General features: G+C 35.4%; 1 protein-coding gene across 8 annotated transcripts in view; it reads right to left on the bottom strand.

Moving 5' to 3' along the window:
* LOC110459431 (mitogen-activated protein kinase kinase kinase kinase 3-like) overlaps positions 1–5,690 on the bottom strand; it is a 70,017-nt gene extending 64,327 nt beyond the window's left edge. For all 8 annotated transcript variants that reach the window (XM_021511674.1, XM_021511671.1, XM_021511672.1 and 5 more), the window contains exon 1: positions 5,457–5,690. In XM_021511674.1, coding sequence (XP_021367349.1) covers positions 5,457–5,564 — 108 coding nt within the window. In that variant the 5' untranslated portion in view covers positions 5,565–5,690. The remainder of the gene's footprint in view (positions 1–5,456) is intronic.
* Positions 5,691–25,973: the final 20,283 nt, after the last annotated feature.

A 25,973-nucleotide genomic window follows, 5' to 3' on the forward strand; every position in this document is an offset into this window, starting at 1 on the left:
GGATTAAGTTTTTAAGAATAACAGTAATGTTACATTATGTTATGCATGTATCTGTAGTATATATAATTACGTTCATTAAACATGTATATATATCCAAAAAAATCTGCTGGTGAACTTATAAATGCATCAAGTGTCACCCAAACCGTTTTATAATACAATTGTACATCCTCTTTGGCCATTCATTTATACAGAATGAAGTCTTCAAGAACAATAGTAATATTACATAATAAATATATCTGTAAAAAATTATATAATGTACATGTACAGATATATATCCATGACCAAAGAAATTCTGCTGGTATAAAATGTACATATCCATGAATTTTGAGGTACCTGTAGATTGTGAATATCCAATATTTATATTGTAATGTTGTTTTTCAAAGCTAGCTTATTAAGTCGTCCATTGTACATGACTCTATAAACGGTACACACAGTATACCACCACCCATTGATCGTGTCAAGCCAAAGGTAAACAAATTTCACATCTAAACTTTTTAAACCATTCTGCAGTCAATCCATAAATGCTAAAAGTATATCATAAATATCTATTATCGTGATTTTTTTATTTTTATTTCTATCTTAATTATCTATGGTACTTTTTCGAAAATCCAGTGTAATATCATCATACCTAAAGTTTACAAATATTTGTTGGGCTTTAAACAAAATATCTGTCTTGTCTTTTTCACTAACCAACAAGCTTAAGATATACAGTAACTACAGGCACACATGCGTATATTATCTAGGTCATAGCATGTAACACATGTATACCTGCAATTTGATATTTTAGAATTGCTGTGTCTTATTATACTGTAAACATGTTGTGTATTACCGGTACTCATGAACAGTACTTTAAACAAGAGGTCCAGAGGGCCTGTATCGCTCACCTGAATATTTAAGCAGTCATAGCAAATATTCTCATTAAATATTATATTGTACTACAAATTTGTCACTCGCAAAATTTGTCGGCTCCATCTGTTGAAACTACCAGCTAATTATTATTATAAGATTTTATGCTTTTTGGCCATTGTTCTTCTTCAAATATTATAATTTTATGCCTTTCAATTTTTCAGAAGTCGCTCAATGTTTTTGACATATTTGACACCTGTGACCTTGAAGAAGGTCAAAGTCATTTTCATTCTCAAACTTTGTCAGGCTCTATCTCACAAAGCAACAAGGCAAATATGAAGGTTCTACACCTTTTAGTTCTTCAGAAGTCGTTTAAAGAGTTTGGCATATTTGACCACTGTGACCTTGAAAGTAGGTCAAGGTAGTTTTCATCCTCAAACTCTGTCAGGCTCTATCCAAGGAAGCCACCAGCCAATTTTGAAGATTATATACCTTTTAGTTCTTCAGAAGAAGTCGTTTGAAGTGTTGACATATTTGACTGCTGTGACCTCGAAAGGATGTCAAAGACATTTTCATCCTCAAACTCTGTTGGGCTCTATCCTAGGAAGCCACCAGCCAAATATAAAGATTCTATACCATTTGGTTTTTCAGAAGAAGTCGTTTAAAGAGTTTGACATATTTGACCCCTGTGACCTTGAAAGTGGGTCAAGGTCATTTTCATTCGCAAACTTTGTTAGGCTCCTACCAAGGAAGCTTTCAGCCAAATATCATGACTCTAGGCCTGTCCGTTCTTGAGAAGAAGTTGTTTAAAGGAAAAGTTGACGGACGACGGACCATGACATAAGCTCACTTGCCTTTCGGGCAGGTGAGCTAAAAACAAAGTAGAAAAGAGTGTTTACAGTGTGGCGACCAGCCGACCGACCATGGAAGGAAAATTAAGCTGATGATTACATAATTATAATCCAGTGTAGCTGTAGACTTTACGGTAAACCTTTGTCCACATAAAAAATATAACAGTCATGCTTTTATAATTATTCAGGCCGATATATTAAAGCGATGAGTCAACAAACGCTAGACCTATATAGATCACCAGGCCAGTGCACGTGGTTTTACAACAATTTGATCATGTCTTTCGTCCATCGTGCTCATGTAATAAGTTAATGCAGATGACATCCTATTATACATGTACCATACCTGCAGTGGGAATACACAACCTATATAGCTAGTGATTTTTGGAGATGAACATCATAATATTGGGTATTGGCATAATAAATATGTAACAAAAGGAGCTACAGCTATTCAAATGAGAAAAAGAGATTTTTATTTGTGGGACCATATGCAAAAAGTGTCAAAATACAATTACCTGATCATAAACCTAAATATATAGATGTCTATATCAGTTTAAGTATTATTTCAATACAGCTTAATAATTGATGTTCATTACTAATTGAGATCAACTTTCTTTACTTTATACAGAAGGGAGGTAATTTTATACATGATTTGAATATATATGTTTAGGAACATTTTATGTCTTTTATTTAACATAGTATTTATTATTTAATTTATTCAAAGATTTTATTGACTATTCAAGTCTTGGAAATCTGCATAAAAGTAATTTATAGTGTCCTCGGTTTGTGATATCATATATGTATGCCTACTTTATTTATTTTGTGAATACATATATCTTTCACAGAATCTCGGTAACAGTAAATATGAGGAATCAGTTTTTAAAACAAACTTGCTAGCAAGCAATGCAAGATATAACACCACAGGCCAAAACTATTCTTGGCCTAAAAAAAAAGAAATGTTTTCCTTTAATAGCTTGAATAAATGACCTTGAACTACTTTCTTGGCAAAAGGGGTCTATACACACATGTGAAAAACCAGAAGTAATCTGTTCTAAAGGTCTTTATTTCAAATATTTCACTCATTCGACCACTGTGACTGTAGTAAATGGTAAACGATAGTGTAGCACAACCTTGAAGTATAGTGTATAGTGAGTTACCTCCCTTCCTCTGCTAGGGTATTATAGAATCGCGCACATGTTGTAATTAAGCAGCCATCACTATGAATAAACAAGCCACCGAGCATGATCCTAAGAAAGGACTTTGAAGTTATTACAGTGACCAAGGATGTAGTTCATGGCCATTTATCCCTACACAATTAATAAACCTTTATTAAAATACTACAGGTATAAAATAAAATAATTTGAGAACACAACCAAGCCGTATGGATATTAAGAACATCTCTGTTATACATTTTAACATATATTTAACCGCAGTGACTATGTATATAAAAGTCCAAATCACTTCTGCTTGTGTAGTTTATTTGCATAAATGTCGGCAAGTTTCTGGCAAAAGGTCATGACTAGTACTATATATATATATACTGTAGGCTTTTGATTCTTCAGAAGTTGTTTCAACCGTTTGAACAAACTTAAGTTTACCCTTTTGACTTTGATAGTACGTCAAGGTCATTTTTTATACAAACTTTGGGGTACTATGATCCATGCCAGCAAGCTTTACTATATAGCTTCTGACCAATTGCAAGCAAAAGGTTTGTAGGCCACTAACAATTGGTTATGATTTATTCATCAGAATTTCTGTTTAATCTTTTTGCACAGTGATGTAAATTGATCCCATCACCATGGAAGAGAGTTGAGAAAATTCTTTTTTAACAGACTTGATAGCCATTCATATATGCTAGTATTCTGCTGACGAAAATGATGAGTCCTAGGCCTTTATGCCAGTGTGCTGCTGACCAACATGACTATATAGCTATAGGGTCCATTATTAACTGGTTATCCAGGAGAAATTCTTAAACTATAAAAGTTCATGCCAGATGGACACCACCAAGCCACAGCATAGGCCCAATTGTCATTAAGGGGAGTAAGCTGTCTGTAATAGAATTCTAAATTCATAAATACTTTTGGCACAATTTTTGAATTTAACTTGAAATGGGACCAGTATTATTGTTTGTGAAGACTCGTCATGCGTACCATAACCTTTAGTATTTACATCTATATACAACACCTTTCATACTAAGAATGATGCTTCAAATTTCTTTAAATTTCATGTTCCCATAACACGTTTTAAATTGTAGAATTAATATTGGGATTTTTTTTTTTATTGTAGACAATCTCTTGATAAAAGACATTCTAATTCTGAGGCTGCTATATATGCATATCATATGATATGTGCAGATGATATTTTGACATTTTAGAAAGTCGCATTATGCTCTCAACTATATTCTTACAAACCATGGCCAGTCATCAGATATATGATCTGCAAATAAGTCATGATCAGAGGCCATTGATAGAAAAATACCAAATTGTGTTATCCCCGAGACAACACAACAGTAGTGTACATGTCTAACCAACTGAAATCTGATGTTTCATGAAGTCTACATGTCTAATTACATGTTAGTTAGTACTTAGAAATGATACATCAAATTGAAGAAAACATATTTTCCTCTCAATCCAAACCGCTCCCGGCATGATATTATACAGTTATGAAACAATAACATACTTTCTGAAACCGGGTCATTTTAATAGGGCAATGGGGTTAGTAACCTTGTACAGTATGTACATATATATTATGTGTGTATTGACAGATGATATCTGTGGTATATATTACTTCATGATTAATGAGGCCAGATCAGAATGATGGCTGTGTTACTTTAAACCAAAAAAGGTGGGTTGTATGTCTTACCACTATAAGTCAGATAACCACAATGTAAATTCCAGTTCAACTGATAAAACAGGAAAATTATTTGTCCTTTGCATTGAACAACTATGCTAGATCTTGCAAACTTTCATTGTATCTTACGCTGTAATCTACATCGTTGTAAGCTTTTTAGCTTTTAGAGATCATGCCTTGATTCCATTTTAATTTAGTTATTTGACTATGTTCATCCAGTTGAGCATAAATTGATGAGAAGTCCATTATTTACACATAGATGAGTTAACATTGTGCCGGTATAGATTATATGTTACTCACACATTATATAATTGACTAATAGTTCTAACTCTATATGAACACATGTGTGTACAGTATATTTTAACACATGTAAGTATATAAAGTTCACACTTGTTGATTTGTTCCCAAACGATCAGTAAAGGTACATATATTTTAACAAAACATGTGGTGTCTATGGTATTAATTGTAAAAAGAGGCCAGAAATTTGGACTTGTTGGTATGATAAATGTTTTGGTTGATCTTTTCTTTATACTTAATTTGTGCTGTACACGTAGTGCCAATGAACAAGGCACTCTATCAACACCAGGACACATGTGTTTTCAAGAACAGTAAAATGTACACTTTTTGGGGATGTACGAAGGATGGGATTGTTACAAACCATTCATATGGAAGCAGTGGCGATGACTCAATAGATAAGGCAACTGAGTGCTCCTGTATACAGCTACCGATTACTGTACTATTGATTTCTCAAAACTACAACATTGCTCAAGACCAAGTGATTCGTCTTCGTTAGAAAACTTAGTCTCTATTACACACTAATATATTATTATTCTAAACGGAAACCATTCCGTAAATACAACCTATGCAGTGGAACGATTCCTTGCCATGCATGTTTTTCGATTTCATCCTCACCTTGTAAACATCCCCGTACGTTCCACTCCCCACTCGTTGTATCAATTCAAAATCATCCTGTGGATTTCTACGAAGTATACCCGAGTCTAATTGGGCTGTGTTAGCCATTAGCCCAAGTTTATACTTTCTCTAAACATAAATCTTCAAATGATACGGTCTTTATTGTCCTGTCACATATTCACCACTCCATCCTACCCAAGATTTATCAAATCCACTTCCGTACATGCGCAGTAAAGTAGGACGGAAATATTTGTACATGCTTCATCATATCTTTTCAGTTCCTCTTAAAGATTGACCACTATCGGAAGAGTTTTATCTTACTGGTGGTTATATCAATGTATTACCATGCAACTTCATCAAAGATATGCGTTACTTTGGCTAAACTTAAAGCGCTAATAATAAGCTTCCGCATGGAGTAGGGGACATAACTCCTACATTGACTTATTTCTTGCCTCTTACGTCATGTTGGGGTTAATCTAGTCCAGTCAATGCATTCTACCGTGACTTTATTAGACTGTACACCTTAGTTACTGATTGATTAATATATAGCTTAACTGTATATTTATAACACAGTCTTTCCTAGTAATCAAAGTCATTTTTTTCTGTTCTATCACGGGTTCTTCCGTGGTTCTACCGAAAAGTAAGGCGGCATTCAATGAACAATTCATAATGGCAATTTCAGGTCGCGTCTAAAAAGATAGGCGGCATATGTGATTTATTTCTTGATAAAATATCTTCAAATAAATATCTATAATCTAATATTTATGTGCTTGTGACACAATTTTTTTTTTTTCTAAATTTCGGATACTTGAAGCATATAGTTGCTTTTAAAAATGTATTAAGTAGCCTATTGCAGTAGTACAGTTAGTACACGTGATAACAATAAGGACAGAACAATCACGGGCTGGCGGATGTTACTTAATTATACTGAGAACTATGTATGTGTATATGTAACAGATGATGGGTGCAAGACGTGAACCAGACTGTCCCGGAGAGAAGGATTAAATTTATATGCCGCAGATGATTATTTCGGAGGCTAGGCTGGAATACCAGCTCTTTTTCAAATGTTGAATTTTACATAATATAGTTAGTTAATTGGAACGACTGATACATTTACATATTCCATTCAACAATAAGGCAGACGGATTGACTTATCAATTAAAAAATATAACAGCAACATCGATTAGCTTCAACTACATTATGCTTTACTTTTTCGTCTTGAAAATCCGTTTTTGCTCCTTTTTGACGTATAAAATGTATGAGGTGATCAAGCACGTACGTTCATATGTGATACCAACTTTGTATAAAAGATTGTCTACACATTTATTTACATTTACATTGTATACGTCGTAGTTACTAATAATGGCATGACACGACGAGAGAGAGAATATGTTACTTATCTTGGGTGTTCTTTGAAAGGCTGCGCACACTACTTTATCATCCAGTTGGTTCCACTCAAGAGATGTTTTGATGAAGAAGGAGTTCTTGTATGCTTCCTGTTTGTATCCTGGGATGAGTAATTGCCTTGAGTTGTTGACAATGTTCCTGTTTAATGTTGCTGGTGTTTCATAGTTCTCATTACGCTTTGTGTTTGTTTTTCGCGTCCTTCCAGAGTGTTGGATTATATCTGATCTGGGGGTAGGGCTGGTATTAACCCGTCAACTACTTTGTACATGAATACTAGTCGCTGTGATTTCCTTCTGTTTTGAAAGGTTGGTAGTTTTAGGTGTTGTAGCATTTCTGTGACACATCCTTCACCCCGACTTTTGTCATTTCCAGTAATTAGGCGAGCTGCTCTTCTTTGTATTCTCTCCAGTTTTTCTGATTTTAGATGAGGGTCCCAAATAATACTGCCATAGTCCTGAATTGATCTAACAAGTGATATATATGCTGTTTTCTTACACTCTTTTGGGTAGTGTTTTAAATTTCTTCTCAAAAAGCCTTAGTAAAGTTGAGCTCGCTTTCCTCGCGATGTTGCTTATATGAGTACTCCATTTGAGGTCGTTTGATATCTGGAGTCCTAGGTGTGGATTGTTTTGTACCTCTTTTGATGACTTTTTCCTAATCGACATGATGTAGCATTTTTTGGCATTAAAATTCATGCCCCATTTATCTGCCCATTCTTCAAGGTTTTGTAGGTCATTTTGGAGGATGTTATGGTCATTGAATGTTCTGATTTGTCGATACAAAAGGCAGTCGTCGGCGAAAATGTGTACTTGTGATATGACTGAGTCTGGCAGATCATTTATGTGGCAGAGGAAAAGGAATGGTCCTAGTACCGTCCCTTGAGGCACTCCGGAGGCGAAGTGTTCCTTCTGTGACGCTGTGCCTTAAAGTACAACCTTCATTTTCCTCGGTGTTATGAATGACGTCAGCCAGTTGTGCACTTGCCCTCGCACGCCGTACTGCGCGACTTTATGCAAGAGTTTCATGTGTGGTACGGTGTCAAATGCTTTGGAGAAGTCTAGTACTGCTACATCCAACTGGTTCCCATTGTCGTGCGCTTTTAAGAAATCATTTATAGTCAAGAGTAATTGTGTCTCACAGGAATAACCAGATCTGAAGCCGTGATTTAGATTGGCGAGTACTTTATGTTTTTCAACATGTTTTAGCATGTGTCGACAGATGATGTGTTCCAGAAGTTTGCAGAGGACTGATGTTAGTGACACTGGGCGATAGTTTTCCGCAGAGTGTTTGTCTCCCTTTTAAATATGCATGAGGTGTTGGCATTTCTCCAGTCTTCTGGAACTTCTCCCGAGTCAAGTGATTTTTGAAATATTTTTGTGAGTCTTAATGATATTTCTGGTGCGCATTCTTTGAGGATTCTGTTTGGTGTTCCATCTGGTCCTGAAGCTTTTGATATGTTTAAGTTCCTGAGTAGTTTTGCAACATCGTTTGTATCTAAGTATAGTTTCGGAATTGTTTCCTGTATGCGTTTTGTTGTTTCTGGGATGTTACTGTCTTTGTCGATGGTGCATACCGATTTAAATTGTTGGACTAATATATCCACCTTTGATTGACTGTCACAAATGAGAACTTACCTTTGCTTTTAAGGGAGGCTACTCCCATTGAGTTTTGTTTTTTTGGTTTGATGTATTTCCAAAACGGTTTGTTGTTGTTATTTTCGAGACCTTTTAGAATGTTGGTGTTGATGTACTCCCATTCTGCTCTCCTGTGGTTTCTTTTGCATTCCCTTTGATGGTGTCTATAGTTCTTCCAATTATTAGTTCTTTTGTCCTGTTGGTAAAGCTTTTCTTTTTTCCTAATCATTTTCCGTTCTTTAGATTTCATCCATGGTAGTTTGTTTCGTGTACGTGCAACCTTTGACGGTATGTCGGTGTCCATAGCATTGCGCAAGTCCTATTTAACAACTTTTTCTGAAATAGGGACAAACTTCATGTCACGGCATGTTCTGAACATGTTTTTACTAAAAATAAATATTATATAATTTACTTATAACATGTTAGATCAGTTAGTTTAAACAGTATATTTATTTAATATATGCATGGCAGTGACAAAATAATACGAAAATCAACAGATCAGTAAGAAGTTGTAAGTTATATTTTTCGAATCACGTGGCCATTCGTGTACAATAGCATTCTTGTAATTCTATCCACAGTAATATATATCGATTTCAGTTTATCTGAAAGGATTGAATAAGTAAATATTTTAAAATAAATCGTTTTGGTGCCTCTTTCAAGTCAAGGAGTGTCACCAAAACATGGAGACTCCTTTCACTTTCATAAGAATACGATGTTTTTACAAAATATTGTCTGTATGATGCCCCTTTGATTTTATGTCAAATTTAAGAAAATCCACTTTTCAAATGTTCCAGGAACCTCAAGATATTGCAAATATTCTTAAAACAACTCATGAACTGTGGTTTTCTAAACCGAAAGTTATCGAGCGAATTTCGGCAACATATCTAGGTCATGGAGACAGCATCGAAAAATTCGATCGAAAGTGTAGAAAATGTCTATTTGGTCGTTTTCCAGTATTCGATTGCATAGATCATAATTATAGGCGCCCTCGCTTCGAAAGTTCATCAACTCCAGGAACCTCAAGTTTTTAATGGATCGCGGTAATTAACTTTTAACTCATATTTAGACGATGTTGAGGGAAATTTGACATCCCGGCATATATTATCCGGATTACTTTCCAGCCAATAAACGCAAAAACTTATAGCCCTTAGTGTTATCCCAATGGGCCAAATTTTATCCAAGATGGCGGATTATGCAAATTAGCAAAGTGACCGTTATTTCTCCATATGTTAAAACTGTACACATATCATCCATTCAATTGTATATGTTTGAACTTCTTAATTACTTCCAAATCTTTTATTCTTTATTTGTGTTTATAATTAATATTTACAAATTATAGCATCGATGAAATTATATCAATATGATGTTATTTATCAGTAAATTTATTATCAAAACAAAATTAATAAGTTCATAATTTTGATTGTTATTTCAAAAACGTTCTTGAATCTCAACAAGGACATATCTTACTCGATTACTTTTATAATATATCCCTTTTTATAAATAATGTATCAGGAAAGATAATCCAGTGTGCTCCATCGGGGATCGAACCAGCGACCCTCTATCGGCTTCCCTGCATGCCCATCAGCTATCTATTCAAGAGAAATTCCGTCTAGCGCGAAGCGAGAAGGCGACTATAATCCTATATACAACCTTAAAACCCTCTTCACCTTCGAATTATCTGCATACCACCTCTGGTATATTGCCGCAGATTTTCGCAGTACCTGCAACACTATATAATATAAGCTACTCCCCCTTTTTAGATGCATTCGCCCCGAACACCACAACGACTCAGGTTCTAACTCCCTGTCACCATAGGAAGGGCCATGTACACTCTCTATTTGTAAGAGGAAGAGAATAACTGTGTGCTAACAGGAAAGAGAGATGTGTGCTTCGATCGGGAGTCGAACCCTCGACCCCCAACTTCCCAGTCCGCCGCTCTACCGACCGAGCTAAAGGGAAATTCCCGCTAGAGCGAAGCCAGAAGGCGACCGTAATTCTATGTACAATTCAAACCTGCCAGTTATTTTAAAACTTCTTAAATAACAATTCAGGAGTTGGAAGCAATTCGTTAATATGTCTCGACGTAGCAAATTCATAATAAGTGTGTTATCAAAACTAATTTCATGTACTAATCTAAATGTTGTAAACCATATATACACGTATACATGCCTACATTATTTATATGTTATATGCTTGAATAACCCAATCATAAGTTACAGTAAAGTATGTTTGTTCCCTTAACATAACATATGGGATAATACAAATATTTAAAAAAGATTCAATGACGAGTTCCTTAACTGGGATTTGATATTTACTCACCATTACTTGGAGTCTGGGACTATCTATCGATATTTATGGTATTCAGCTATGCTGAATGTGTTTTGAACACAGCGTAGCTCTCTTTATTTTTTGATATCCATATTAAGACAAAAATACCGATTATAGATCTTGAATTCCATTTGATATCATTCCCAGGTTTACGGGTCCTCATTATTGTAATCATCGTACTCGGGCAGTTCGATACCCGCACATAAACAATATACTTTTTTTTCTGTAATATCAAATTCAATTTTATAGTGATACTATTGGTCATCAGTAAGTAAGTATTCTCAACGCGTACGTATGTAGGTCTCAATCAGGTCTTTGCTTCTGACGGGAGTTGTATCTCCTAAAGTGATCACAAAGTGGAAGCAGTTAAGTAACTATTTCATCGCGATAAACAATAATGGAATCGTCCAGATTAATGTATGACTGAGTCTACGAAAGTTTTATAGGGGTGAATAGGTTAGTTATGAGGGAAGTAGGATAATTACCAATATATTATAAATTGTACTAATTATGCATTTAGCTTCATTCAAAATAAGAATGAATTTCACCTGGCTTAAAGGCCAGTAACATGTTGGTCTTTAACTCACCTGTCTTGAAGACCAGTAACATGTTGGTTTTGACGTGTATTAGGTATATATCATCAAAAGATGTTTGTAGACCAAACATATATTATGACTTCGAACCTCCTCCCCCCCCCCCTTGAGATTTGGTTAAAATATATTGAGGTCACCGTGACCTACTTATCAAGTACTTGCTAGTTTTTTTCGGTCCTTTTATGGTAACAGAGGTCATTATTTTTTCAATGTCTCCGCAAGGAGTCGAACCCGGGACCTCTGGCTTACACTCTACCGAAGTAAGCTGCTAGTATTTTACCAGGGTGCAGCTTTAGTGTTAAAGATTACATCAACTTTATGATGGTATCCCTCTTTTATACACCCTCATATCTCGGAACGGTCATATCAAGGCAGCAATAACCTCAAGGCATATCTATGCTAAAAGTGAAACTAATCGATGATAGCCGCCACAAAGGCCGAAACTGGCATCCTCCATTATTTTTTAAAATAAGCAAAAGATAAACAAACGAGAAAAAATACTTGAAAGTGACATAAATGTACATCGCGTTGATGACAAGCAGATCACGCATACCCTTCCGAAACACCTGGTCTTATTCTTTTTGTAATTTGTCTAAATCACCATGTAAATCCTTTGTAGTTTACCCTAGTTTTACCGATTTTGAGTTCGAAGGACTTTGGTATTCTCTTGTTATTTCAATGTGTGTTGACAAATATTTCTAGCAGTCATTGACAAGTTCTTCACGATGCTGGTCCATAGACGGACAGCGAGGACTGTGCCATTGGTCCAGGGTGTTATTCATGTTTAAGGGAGGAGTATTTCGGCTGTTTACTTGTATTAATAAAGTCTTCTTTTTTGGAGGATTGCATTTAACCACACAACCACCTCTTGGATCACTCGAGTTCATTTGAGCTTACATGTAGATCATTTTAAGGTTCACACAAGATGGTACATTCATAAAAAACAACAACACTAAGAGGTATCAATAACGATGTCCTTTGTTATAAACGTAGAGGACCGAAAAAAGAACGCTGTGGAACTCCAATTTTGACTGGTCCTGATTTCCAATTACGACTGTGTAAACAATTATTGAATCATAATAACTATATACCGCTTATTACATCGGTATTAACAAGAATGTATGCTAAGTTAACCGAAAGATTTACTGGTCTCATATAAAACATTCTGATATTATTTCTTCGCACCTATATAGCTTTATGAATATCACTTTTTTATTCTGGTTTTTGAAATTGCTTTAAAGTACATTCCGCTTGCATAAATCCGGATTGACGAGGAGAACGACACGAGTGAATAGATCCAGATTGACGAGGAGAACGACACGATTGAATAGATCCGGATTGATGAGGAGAGAGACACGATTGAATAGATCCGGATTGACGAGGAGAACGACACGATTGAATAGATCCGGATTTATGAGGAGAACGACACGATTGAATAGATTCGGATTGATGAGGAGAACGACCCGATTGAATAAATCCGGATTGACGAGGAGAACGACACGAGGGAATAGATCCGGATTGATGAGGAGAACAACACGAGTGAATAGATCTGGATTGATAAGGAGAATGACTCGATTGAATAGATCTGGATTGACGAGGAGAACGAGACGAGTGAATAGATACGGATTGATGAAGAGAACGACACGAGGGAATAGATCCGGATTGATGAGGAGAACGACACGAGGGAATAGATCCGGATTGATGAGGAGAACTACACGAGTGAATAGATCCGGATTGATGAGGAGGACGACACGATTGAAAAGATCCGGATTGACGTGGAGAACAACACAATTGAATAGATCCGGATTGATGAGGAGAACGACACGTTTGAATAGATCCGGATTGATGAGGAGACCGACACGATTGAATAGATCCGGATTGACGAGGATAACGACACGAGTGAATAGATCCGGATTTACGAGGAGAACAACACGAGTGAATAGATCCGTATTGATAAGGAGAACGACACGATTGAATAGATCCGGATTTATGAGGAGAACGACACGATTGAATAGATCTGGATTGACGAGGAGAACGCCACGATTGAATAGATCCGGATTGATGAGGGGAGCGACACGATTAAATAGATCCGGATTGATGAGGAGAACGACACGTTTGAATAGATCCGGATTGATGAGGAGACCGACACGATTGAATAGATCCGGATTGATGAGGGGAGCGACACGATTAAATAGATCCGGATTGATGAGGAGAACGACACGATTTAATAAATCCGGATTGACGAGGAGAACGACACGATGGAATAGATCCGGATTGACGAGGAGAACGACACGAGGGAATAGATCCGGATTGATGAGGAGAACGACACGATTGAATAAATCCGGATTGACGAGGAGAACGACACGATGGAATAGATCCGGATTGACGAGGAGAACGACACGAGCGAATAGATCCGGATTGATAAGGAGAACGTCACGATTGAATAGATCTGGATTGACGAGTAGAACGACACGAGTGAATAAATCCGGATTGACGAGGAGAACGACACGATTGAATAGATCCGGATTTATGAGGAGAACGACACGATTGAATAGATCTGGATTGACGAGTAGAACGACACGAGTGAATAAATCCGGATTGACGAGGAGAACAACACGAGGGAATAGATCTGGATTGACGAGGAGAACGCCACGATTGAATAGATCCGGATTGATGAGGAGACCGACACGATTGAATAGATCCGGATTGACGAGGATAACGACACGAGTGAATAGATCCGGATTGAAGAGGAGAACAACACGAGTGAATAGTTCCGGATTGATAAGGAGAACGACACGAGTGAATAGATCCAGATTGACGAGGAGAACGACACGATTGAATAGATCCGGATTTATGAGGAGAACGACACGATTGAATAGATCTGGATTGACGAGGAGAACGACACGAGTGAATAGATACGGATTGATGAAGAGAACGACACGAGTGAATAGATCCGGATTGATGAGGAGAACGACACGATTGAAAAGATCCGGATTGACGTGGAGAACAACACGATTGAATAGATCCGGATTGATGAGGAGAGCGACACGATTGAATAGATCCGGATTGACGAGGAGAACGACACGAGTGTATAGATCCAGATTGACGAGGAGAACGACACGATTGAATAGATCCGGATTGATGAGGAGAACGACACGAGTGAATAGATCCGGATTAATAAGGAAAACGACACGAGTGAAAAGATCCGGATTGACGAGGAGAACAACACGATTGAATAGATCCGGATTGATGAGGAGAACGACACGATTGGATAGATCCGGATTGACGAGGAGAACGACACGATTGAAGAGATCCGGATTGACGAGGAGAACGACACGAGTGAATAGATCCGGATTGATGAGGAGAACGACACGAGTGAATAGATCCGGATTGACGAGGAGAACGACACGAGTGAATATATCCGGATTGATAAGGAGAACGACACGATTAAATAGATCCGGAAAATATTGGTTTTTGAAGTGACGTTAATTACTTACTAATGTTTAAGCAGAAAAAAAGATGAACTTTTTCACTCGCAAGGTTGCAGTGGTTTAGAAAACGAATTACTGAAGAGATGCTTGACGCTTCTTAAGTGAACCTTCTTTGATCACTAGCCATGAACTTTTTTAGGCCAGGCCCTACATCTTTGGTGGATTCTGTATTCTCATCTAACGTGATCGCAATAGGTGTAAGTCGTGGCTACATACAAGATGTAGGGTTTCCACATCTGAATCACTTTCATTTGGGAACAGAAATATTCGTTAAATATTTTTCGTTTTGATTTTTCTGCTTGATTTTCACCCAGCCAATTTTTCGGCCTTCGACGGTTAAATCCATTTTCGCCCAACAATAAGTTCGCCTTTCACGTGTAATCACTATGCACATTCGCTCTCATTACGGAGGGAGTGATTTGCGAAAATTAATCTGCAACGAAAATTTCCTAATATACAGTATCATTTCCATGAATGATTTTTTTAACCATGTGTACAAGGTCATATACACTATATAACATTATAGGGATATATATCATGTGTGTGATGTAACAAATGGTTATAGTACAATAGGTAGAAACAGAAGGTCGGGGAATAAAGGTTTAATAAAGGTACGTATGCTTTAGCTATAGTGACTAGTGCTGTGGTGGTTGACTGCAGAAACACTTCTTTCGAGCAATTCGCTCGGAGTTGTTACCCTTTCTTCAGCCTCCGTTCTCTCGTATATAATGTATTGAGTGTGGGCCTGACTTCTGTGTAAGTTTATATATTGTTCACTATTGCAGTTTCTTTGTATATTTGTTGTTTTGTTATTTGCCTTCAAGTTACTCTGTAACTATAAATGAGCTATACTATTTTTAGCACATGTACATTATTATTGCATTGCAAAACTCCTACAAACAGTGCTGTGCTGCTTTTGGAATATACTAAAATGAATTGAAATTGGACTACCAACAGCAGCTTTGTCACTCGTCACATCTCGGCAGATTCCGTACCTGATGAAGGGTACCGGAAACAGCCGAGGTTAGCCGAATTGATGTCTTGTATGCTTTAAATGAACTGTATCAACAACTCCATAATTAATGCCAATACTAATTTAACGGCAAGACACACGTTTGCACAAGATAGTCTGATATATAGACTCCCAACTTCGACATAGCATTGTTTACTTGGTAGATGACAACAACTACAAACAAATATTATTAATATAAATATTATTTATATTAGCTACCTTTGCGATTAGAGGAAGGTTTGGTTTTAGTTTTGTATTGTTTAACGTCCTATCAACAGCTTTGGTCATTTAAGGACGGCCTCTCATGTGTGCGAGGTGCATGCGTGTAGTGTATGCGTATGTGTTTTGGGAGGCTGCGATATGTTCGTGTTTGTCTCCTTGTGATAGCGGGGAACTGATGCCGACTTTATACTGCTATCTCACTGAAACATACTACCGAATACACCCAGCAGGACACCCCACCCGGTCACATTATACTGACAACGGGCGAACCAGTCGTCCCACTCTTAAACTGCTGAGCGTTAAGCAGGAGTAGAAACTACCATTTTTACAGACTCAAGAAGAAAATATAAGTATTGCGAAGGACTAATAAGTGCATTTGGTAGGAATTAAATGATACCATTTCTAATGTGACAAACATTGTGGATGATTATAATGATGATGATGATGATGGTGATGATGATGATGTAAGAAGATGGTGTATGATGATGATTATGACGATGACAATATTTTTTATTTGTAATTGTTTATTTTTCGACGATTTTTTCATAATACATATAATCATGAAAAGAAACACACACACACACACACACACACACACACACACACACACACACCCAAACTTACAGAGCATATATGCTAGCACGAGATAACTTAATAGTACAACCATCATATTCTGCATATTTATTTATTAAAACATTTCCTCATTCTCCTACCCCTATATGATATGCGCTAAGAAGAATAGTTCAAACTTCCAAGCCTAGCATAGCATATGTATCAATGTTCACCAACACACACACACATATCACAATGTGTACATGATCATTTGAGCACTGATATATCTACGTTGTAGACACTAATACATGTTACTGCACTGTATACATATTCGATAGTAGCTATTTAATTGTACATACATGAATATGTACAATATATAAACACACATGCATACACATAAGACTTGTATGCGGTCAGCTGTCTACATATATTGACACTCATATGCCTTATACCTAGCTGTATCTATATAATTCATCTTTTACACACACACACACACACACACACACAAACACACACACACACCATCCACCACACAACACACCATAACAAACTCTCAGACACCATTACACAGGTTAATACACACATCACTCTCTTACTTTAGAACCATAAATAATAGTATACATCTGTTGTGTACACCAAACCTACTATACTTATATAAGAGTAAAATCAGTAGTATAAGTTTAGAGAGAGAGAGATAGGGAGAGAGAGAGAGAGAGAGAGAGAGAGAGAGAGAGAGAGAGAGAGAGAGAGAGAGAGAGAGAGAGAGAGAGAGAGAGAGAGAGAGAGAGAGAGAGAGAGAGAGAGAGAGAGAGAGAGAGAGAGAGAGAGAGAGAGAGAGAGAGAGAGAGAGAGAGAGAGAGAGAGAGAGAGAGAGAGAGAGAGAGAGAGAGAGAGAGAGAGAGAGAGAGAGAGAGAGAGAGAGAGAGAGAGAGAGAGGGAGAGGGGAGGGAATCTTACATNTTAAATAGCCAGTGACTTATTCAGAAACTGCTGAGGCCTTGGATATATACCGTATACAAAAAAATATATTAAAACACAGGAAAAATAAATTAACAAAACAGCTATATATCTATAATAAGTTTCCATTTTCTCCAGCCTGTTTCAAATTTCATTTTGACTTGCTCACTTTTACCGTTATTAATATAGCTATGGACAATGAAATGTTCTTTAATAAAATTAATTAGTGCATTGAGATTTAAAGATTTGCAGAGACATCTAATCTTGTATATATAATGCTTGATAAGAATTAAAATTTCATTATCAACAAAGCTAGAAAGGTGTGAAACTATTCCAAAAAGGAAGGATTCCTTATTAAATGAAAACGGGATAAAAAATAGATCCAGCAGAGTTTCAAATCTCTGTAGTAATTTCTGCACTTCTCGACATTCCCAAAGATAATGAATTATTGTTTCATGTTCTATATTACACAAAGTACATAACAGACTAGGGGTTAAGTTAATTTTAAACAGAAAGGTGTTTGTTGCCAAAATGTGATGCAAAATTCTGACTTGGAACCACTGTAATTTTGCACTTTTTGTTACTGTAAAAGGAATTATGATTTTTTTTGTCCATTTTTCATTATCAAAGTCAAATTCATGGTTCCATTTATTGATCCCTGTAGGTGTTGAAGCTGGAGCAATAATATAGTTATAAAAATCTTTAACTCCTTTTCTACTCTTAAAAAAAAATTCAAAGAGAAGAGGTAGAAAAGGTTGGAAAGGTCTTTCTATAGCTATCTGAGAGTCAAATTTCCTAACTAAACGCTTGACAGCTGAGACTAGCCCTTGGTACTGAAGAAAGTTTGTATGGATATGGAAATTAAACTGAAACTCCTCAAGTGAATAGAAAGTCAAGCTGTCAGAATTTTTAACCAGGTCATTTACTGTAAATATTCCTGCCTCAAACCAATTTCGATAAAAAATAAAATTATTACCCACTTGAATATCTTTGTTATACCATAGGGGAGTTTTTAACATTGATTCACTTCTACTGTAGGTTTGTCTCATAAATTTGGAATTATTCAGTCTAACCCATCCTTTAAAAACATCCTTCCAAAATGGGTTAAGACAGGTATTTACACATGTCATAATGTATTCTTTTCCACAATTAATCATTTTTTTAGGATCCAAAATTAGATTCAAAAGCTGATTCCATTTTCCAGATGGCTGGAACAGTCTTCTAATCCAACCTAGCTTAAGAGAATCTATAGAAGCATGTACATCAATCATCTTTAATCCCCCATTTATATAGTTTTGAATCACAACTTCTTTTTTAATCCTATGACTTTTGCCATTCCATAGAAAATTGAATAACAAAGAATTCAACTTAGCAATATATTTTTCGGATGGATTTGGCAAAGTGATAAACAGGTAATTAAGTTGGGAAATCAACAAAGACTTTATGATACTAATTCTACCTAATGGAGTCAAACTCCGTCTATTCCAATTATTAATAAGAGCTTTAAGTTTAACAATCTTTTTGTCAAAATTCATTCTTGGAATCTCACTTAAATCTACGGAAAAATCTATACCCAAAAAGTTGAACTTATCCTTCCCCCATTGTAGATGCAAGTCTGGAAGGAAAGTTTGGTCACTATATTTTCTACTGCCTATCCATATAACCTGTGTTTTTGTAGTATTGATCTTTAACCCAGAGATATTTGCAAAATTATTCAATTCATCGATAGATTCCTTATAAGACCTCTCAGTACCATCTAGTATCAACCCAGAATCATCTGCATATTGTATATTCAAAATATCTATATTTTCCAATTGGATGCCTTTAATATGGTCATTATTTCTTATTTTTGATGCTAGGACCTCAACACAAAGTATAAAAAATATATGGGGCGATAGGATCACCTTGACGGTGAATGTTGATAGGTGCAGCAATGTTGCCACCTTGATTAACATAAGAAAATACATTAGTGTGTAAAGAGTTAACCATTTGTCTTATGTCCACCCCAAAATTAAAATATTTTAGTACCTTATCAATAAAACTCCATGAAACCGAATCAAATGCTTTTTCAAAATCTATCAAAAGAACCATACCTGGAATGTTTCTTCCTTCTGCATAGTGCATCACATCATATATTGTTCGAATATTTTCCCCAATAAAGCGCCCTGATAAGAATCCTGTCTGGTCATTATTTATAAGTTTTCCTAATATAGTTTTTATCCTACGAGAAATTACTCCAGAGGCTATCTTATAAGTGATATTCAAAAGTGAAATTGGTCTCCAATTTTTCAAAAAATGACGTGGTTTATCTCCCTTTGGGATACATGTTATTATACCTTGTCGTTGTGTGACTGACAGCTGACCATCTATAAAACCATAATTAATTGAACGAACAACAAAATTACCTAAATACTTCCAAAAAGTCTTAAAAAATTCTGAAGTAAAACCGTCAGACCCAGGACTTTTATTATTTTTCATGTCTTTTAATGTTTTCCCTGCTTCCCCCAATGTTATTCTACCCTCTAAAATGCTAGACTCAACATCATTTAACTTTGGAATATTACAGTCACGAAGATGAACATCTAAATCAGTATTGTCAACATCCCTATGTCTATATAAGTCTGCATACAATTATTGTACTTCTTCTAAAATATTTTTCTGCTTTGTAATAATTTCATTGTTCTCTTTCTGAATTTGTGGAATAACTTTGGAAATAAAGTTTCTGGTTTCCAAATTAAAAAAGTAAGATGTAGGTTTCTCTCCCTCTTCTATCCATTTTGCTCTTGATCTAATAATACTACCTCTGATTTTCCCTTTCTTATCTCCTAAATCTTCCTGGTCTGGGTTTATACTATTTTCTATTTTTTTTATAATTTTCTTAAGGCCTTCTTCTTTCAAGTTCTGTTACTTTTTCCTGTAAGATGCGTAAGATATAGATTTGCCTCTAATTTCCATTAACAATGTTACTAAAAATAGTTGATCATTAATTAAAAACTGAATATCACTATTGGGAATAAGTGATAATGAGTTAAAATTATACATTGGAAGACAATATTGTAACTTAATGTTCTCGATGCAATTTTTTTACCATATCTAAATATTCATGTTCCAGTAATAAAGAATTGTTCAGTTTCCATGAGCCTTTCCCTTTCTTAAATGATGACAATATATTGATTAAGATGAGGATGAAATCATGTGAAGGATGATGATGACGACGTGTTATTTTGCATGTGTTGATGTGAGTCTGTAAGAATGTGCTATTTTTTTGTATATGTTAAACAAAATTGTAAAAAATACTCAAGAAGTTCACAAATTTAAGTAGTTTACATAATAGATTATATAATCAGTTTACCTTTACAATGGTATGATACATTGTTGTTGATGATAATGATGACATTGCTGTAAGATGATGGTGTATGACGTTGATTATGATGGCGGCAATATTTTGTTGTTGACGATGATTATAACAAAGACGTTAGATGATGGTGTGTGATGGCAATATGTTGCTGATGTTGATGATGCTGCTGCTGATGATGGTACATTACTTTCAATGCTCAACGAATGTATCCTTCTAGAACAGATGATTTGCGTTGGTCGATGACACTAAAAAATCTGACTAAAAGGTTTATCTTAACAACGGTGTACAGCGTAAACTGTTCTCTGTTCGTCTTTGGTACTGAAAAGTTACCATCCTTTGGTTAAATTTTATCTTTTCTATTATTATTAATTATGATGTTGCAGTACATCGTCTTTACTTTTAATATTTGTAAATAATTTGTTTATGTATATTTTCCCTGATTTTTGATATAATTTTTCCCTTTATTTTCTAACACATTTTTTAGCTTTGACAAATGAGTGAAAACATTCTAAAATAATAACTTTCTGCCAATAGAAGTCGAACGACTCTCTGCCAATAGAGGTCGAACAATTGTCTGCCAATAGAAGTCGAAAAATTGTGTGCCAAAAGAAGTCCAACGATTTTCTGCCAATAGAAATAGAACAATTTTCGGCCATTATATGACGTAGGCCACAAAGAAAATTAATTTCTGGTTTACTATAGGGGAAATATTACACAATAACACTGTATGTTCGATTGAAACCTACACCTTTCATAATTTTTTCCGGGCCCATGTAATTATATACATACAATGTGATGTGATCCTTGCAAGCATTTTAACTGATTGATGAAAACATTTTTTTGATTAAGAACATAATAAAAGTTTAAATGCTTATAAACAAAGAAAACAAATTAACAATGTATTATCGCAAATCTATTTCATATATGTAACATATATAGATCATATTCATAAAAATGATATCAAATTCGAATAATAATTCTTTGTGTAAGCTGAAAATCACAAATATGTTGGTATAAGATATCGAACAATAATATCAACAGACAATAAATGTGGAAATTCTAGTGGTTTACGACAATCTATGTATGTATATACATCTTCCTTGGTTACAGAAACACAGTGAAATACAGCCATACTATACCATTTCATATATTTTATTATTCAATTAAAAAGATTCAGTTAGATCATTTTCACTTCTCACTCCCTTCTCCATACACAATATATATACTTGATAGCAGTGAGGATATATAGCGAACTTAGCGACCTTTCAAACAGTTTTTATTTCAAAAGACATTTATTATGCCCTTCTTATTGCATTACATTTCAAACCCTGCATCGAGTTTCGACTGTTACCTAAAATATATTTTCAAAGTCTATAAAATCGCTACGAGAGCAATTGAACAGTGACCTAATACGACTTGTGTACAAATTTTAATGTTATTAAAAGAAATCATTACAGTAAACCCCCAACTATGCCGTTTGACACCTCGCTAACCGCCAACGTAGTTATAGCCCCCCCTCCCCCCTTCCCTTTTTCTGAAAAAAACTGCTGTATTCGTTGCTTACAACTGTATTTCTCTGAACAAATGGTGGCAGTATACTATAACGTTTCTATATTTAAACACTGCGATAAATCCAAGCTCCCTACTATCAATTGATCGTTCTTCTACTTCTGCCTATCGCAACGGATACATTTCCACCTTCTCAACTACACCAAATGGCTTCAACGATGCATATCATACTCCCACATACGGACAAACTAGAAATATGTGGTATCAATTCAAAGTTTAGACGAAAATATAACAGAAATCAGAAAGCAATCTCAAGAAAAGGAAAGGACCCGCTCACACAAAACACCGCAGTCAACACCAGGTACTTCTTGAATCATAGGCGCTTTGGTACCCATCATGATTTCGTGTGTCAAATTCAGGAGAGTTTGTCGATCACCAATGATCAATCTAGAGCACAATTTATATACTTTAATTATGTCAGACACTTGGATCTCATATCGGGAAACCAAAACACGTTGAAGACTGTAAAAAACCCAAGAGTATATCTGAAACAACTTCGATAAATAAGCCGAGCGTGTAAGTTATCGGCCAACTGGTCACCTCTGTCCAGCAAATTAACTGTGACTCTGTAAACTCAAAGTTCCAATGATAAATTAAATTGTTACATTGGTCTAAAGTTTGGTGCTAAGTTTTGTGTTTATGATATAATAGGTGAATGCCAAGACGCCGGTGTCAAGTTGGTGACAAAGAGTCTGGGAAGTCTTTATTTTAAGTTTTGTAGGAGATGCAAGTTGTTCTCGAAATTTCCGTTTTCTAGGTCAAAATTTCGCCAATATATCCATGTAAATTAGAAATAAGTTAAGAAACAGATTAGCAAATGTAATTTCTTCAACAAAAAATGCTAAACTTAGTTTCACAAAATTATGAAAAAAAACCAGCTCGATTGGAAATATTACATACAAATAGTCTATTGAAATATCCTTTCACCCTCTTCAGGAAAAATGTTGCCCGGATTTATTCATCTTCCTGGCAAATTATTCTAAGTGTACTTTTTCTTGTTTTCTCGCTAGCGGTGTGGTCTTAACAAGTAACATATTCGGTTTCATTTCTAATGGCTACTGTCTCTACGTTTCTCAGATTTCAGAGAAGGACTGAAATACCAGTTATAATTTTCACTATGATCAATGGTATTACACGCTATGGAGAAGGCGACAGTATTTAATATGAAATAGTTTAGATAAACTAGAGGTATGTGGTTTAAGAGAGGGTTTAGATTTTATATAGTCTGACTTATTCCTCCGTTTTATATAATCAATCCTTAAGTGACGATTGAATTTCTGTCAGTTATCATTCTTTTACATATGCCTGTTTAATTTACACATGTTTTCAAAAACAGAAATGGTATTATTTTGGTTGTTTAAGCTCATTTTTAAAACAGCAAATTATATTTGTGATTTACCCTACCCCTTTTGGTACTCTAAAAACCCCATTTCCGGTCAAATATTGGGCATGTAATGCATAAGGACATCTTTGAACAAATTTAGGGGGTGAAAATCCGGATATACCGGGGCCCAAAAAAGGGTTTTATAGACACTCATCCTTTGTGTGATGATAATATCTATTACTCCTGTTTCTCGAGGATCTACAGAAATCCCCTTTTACACTGTTTACCTAGTACTTCTCTAATTTGTTACATTAATTAATTAAGGGGTTTGAAGCACCCCCTTTGTTTCAATAGTAGATTAGATTAATTCGGATTTCTACCTTATTAGTTCTAGCATCACCGATAGGTCCTAGAAGATCGAAGTATGGTGCAGTGTACTTCATTTCTAGCAGACTGTACTTATTACCAAATTCACGTGTGGTTTTGACGTTCATCTCTTTCTGATACACATATTATTCGAGTATTTATCAATGATTAATTGACAGCTTATTGAATGAAAGAGTCGATCTTAACGTAGTCAGTTAACTTGATTGTATTTAAAGATAATAAAAATAAAATTGTCAATTGTCTTCTCTTAATATTTGTAATCGAGATTTGAAGTATAAAATTTGGCAAAATTTTCAAGGTGCTTATAATGACGTTTAGAAATAATAATGATTTCAAAGCAGTAAAGCGACATATTTGGATTGCTAAAAATATTTAAACCAGACAATATTTATTTTGACACTCACAATCATACACGACCTTAACATTTCAATCCCTTCATAACTTGACCTTAACCTTGAGTTTTGATAGTGATGTCCGGTCAATATCGTGTTACATTATTATGTCAGACATAATATTGTTCAATCACATCCCACTACATTAAGCTAATTGGGGTACATTGTTGTCTCGTCGTCACTACCCTTGTTCGCTTTTTGAGGTCGTGATTTTACTTGTATTAGATCTAGTTTTAAATGGCGAGTGTCGTTGATAAGCAGAAGAGGTTTCTTATTCTGCTTGTACTTTTTCAAAGGTCTCTGTCTAAATTTTCTCTTTGTTCATACTGCATACTAGTTCATTGATTTGAACTCCTGATAATGGTTTTGTTCACACTCCGGTATTCTGGATTTTTTTTTATCCTTCTATAATCTTCGATAAACTGGCAACATTTGTCTTTAACGAAATACCGTACATTTACCTTAACATGTAGGCTTTGCCAAGGAACAAAAAACGGTCTTGTTGATTCTTTTTTAGTACATTGTCTTTCTGCTTATGGTTTTGTCACCGTTTGTATCATCAGGCTATACATTTGTTTGGTACATATTGGAAGACAGGTGTTGGATTATTCTGTATCGAATAGGTAATTATAGAGGGGCACTATAAAGGATATTACTGTCATGTGCAATATGTTTGAAACATGCATCAATGTTTGTTTCATGTTTGTCAAGGCAAGGTTAAACTTTATACGGGATATGTACGCATTTTTGTTTGACAATGTTAAACTTAATACGGAAATGTACGAATCTTGTTCGTCAATGTTTAACTTAAAAGGAGATAGTATGCTTCTTTTCCGTAAATATTCAGCGTGATACGGACAAAGTTTTATTTTCATGCGTTATACTGAATGGAAATTTGATGTTTGTGAAAGACACGTGCAATCTGGTTCACGTGTCTTATTTGTAATAACACTGTAGAACATGTTACAAGGAAGCCATACACATCAGAAAACTGGATATTGTAATTAAAACGGTAGATCTTCAAAATGATACTTGCTGAAATATCGCATTGTTTCGATTGCCAATATATTGCTCTTAGATAACTCACGAGATTAACCACACATTCTTGTTAATTTTCATCTGATTGCCTATCATAATTCTCCCAATATAAACACATTTCGTTGAAACATTTTTAGTTCCTAATTTAAAAGACACATTTCGATTGAACGAAAGAGATACATTTGAAATAAATTGATGCAAAATGTATTAATGAAAAAATAAGGGCTCAAATTACTTCGGATATTGTGTAGAA

This window comes from Mizuhopecten yessoensis, unplaced genomic scaffold (assembly GCF_002113885.1).
Source record: "Mizuhopecten yessoensis strain PY_sf001 unplaced genomic scaffold, ASM211388v2 scaffold10065, whole genome shotgun sequence".
In the NCBI taxonomy this organism is placed as follows: domain Eukaryota; kingdom Metazoa; phylum Mollusca; class Bivalvia; order Pectinida; family Pectinidae; genus Mizuhopecten; species Mizuhopecten yessoensis.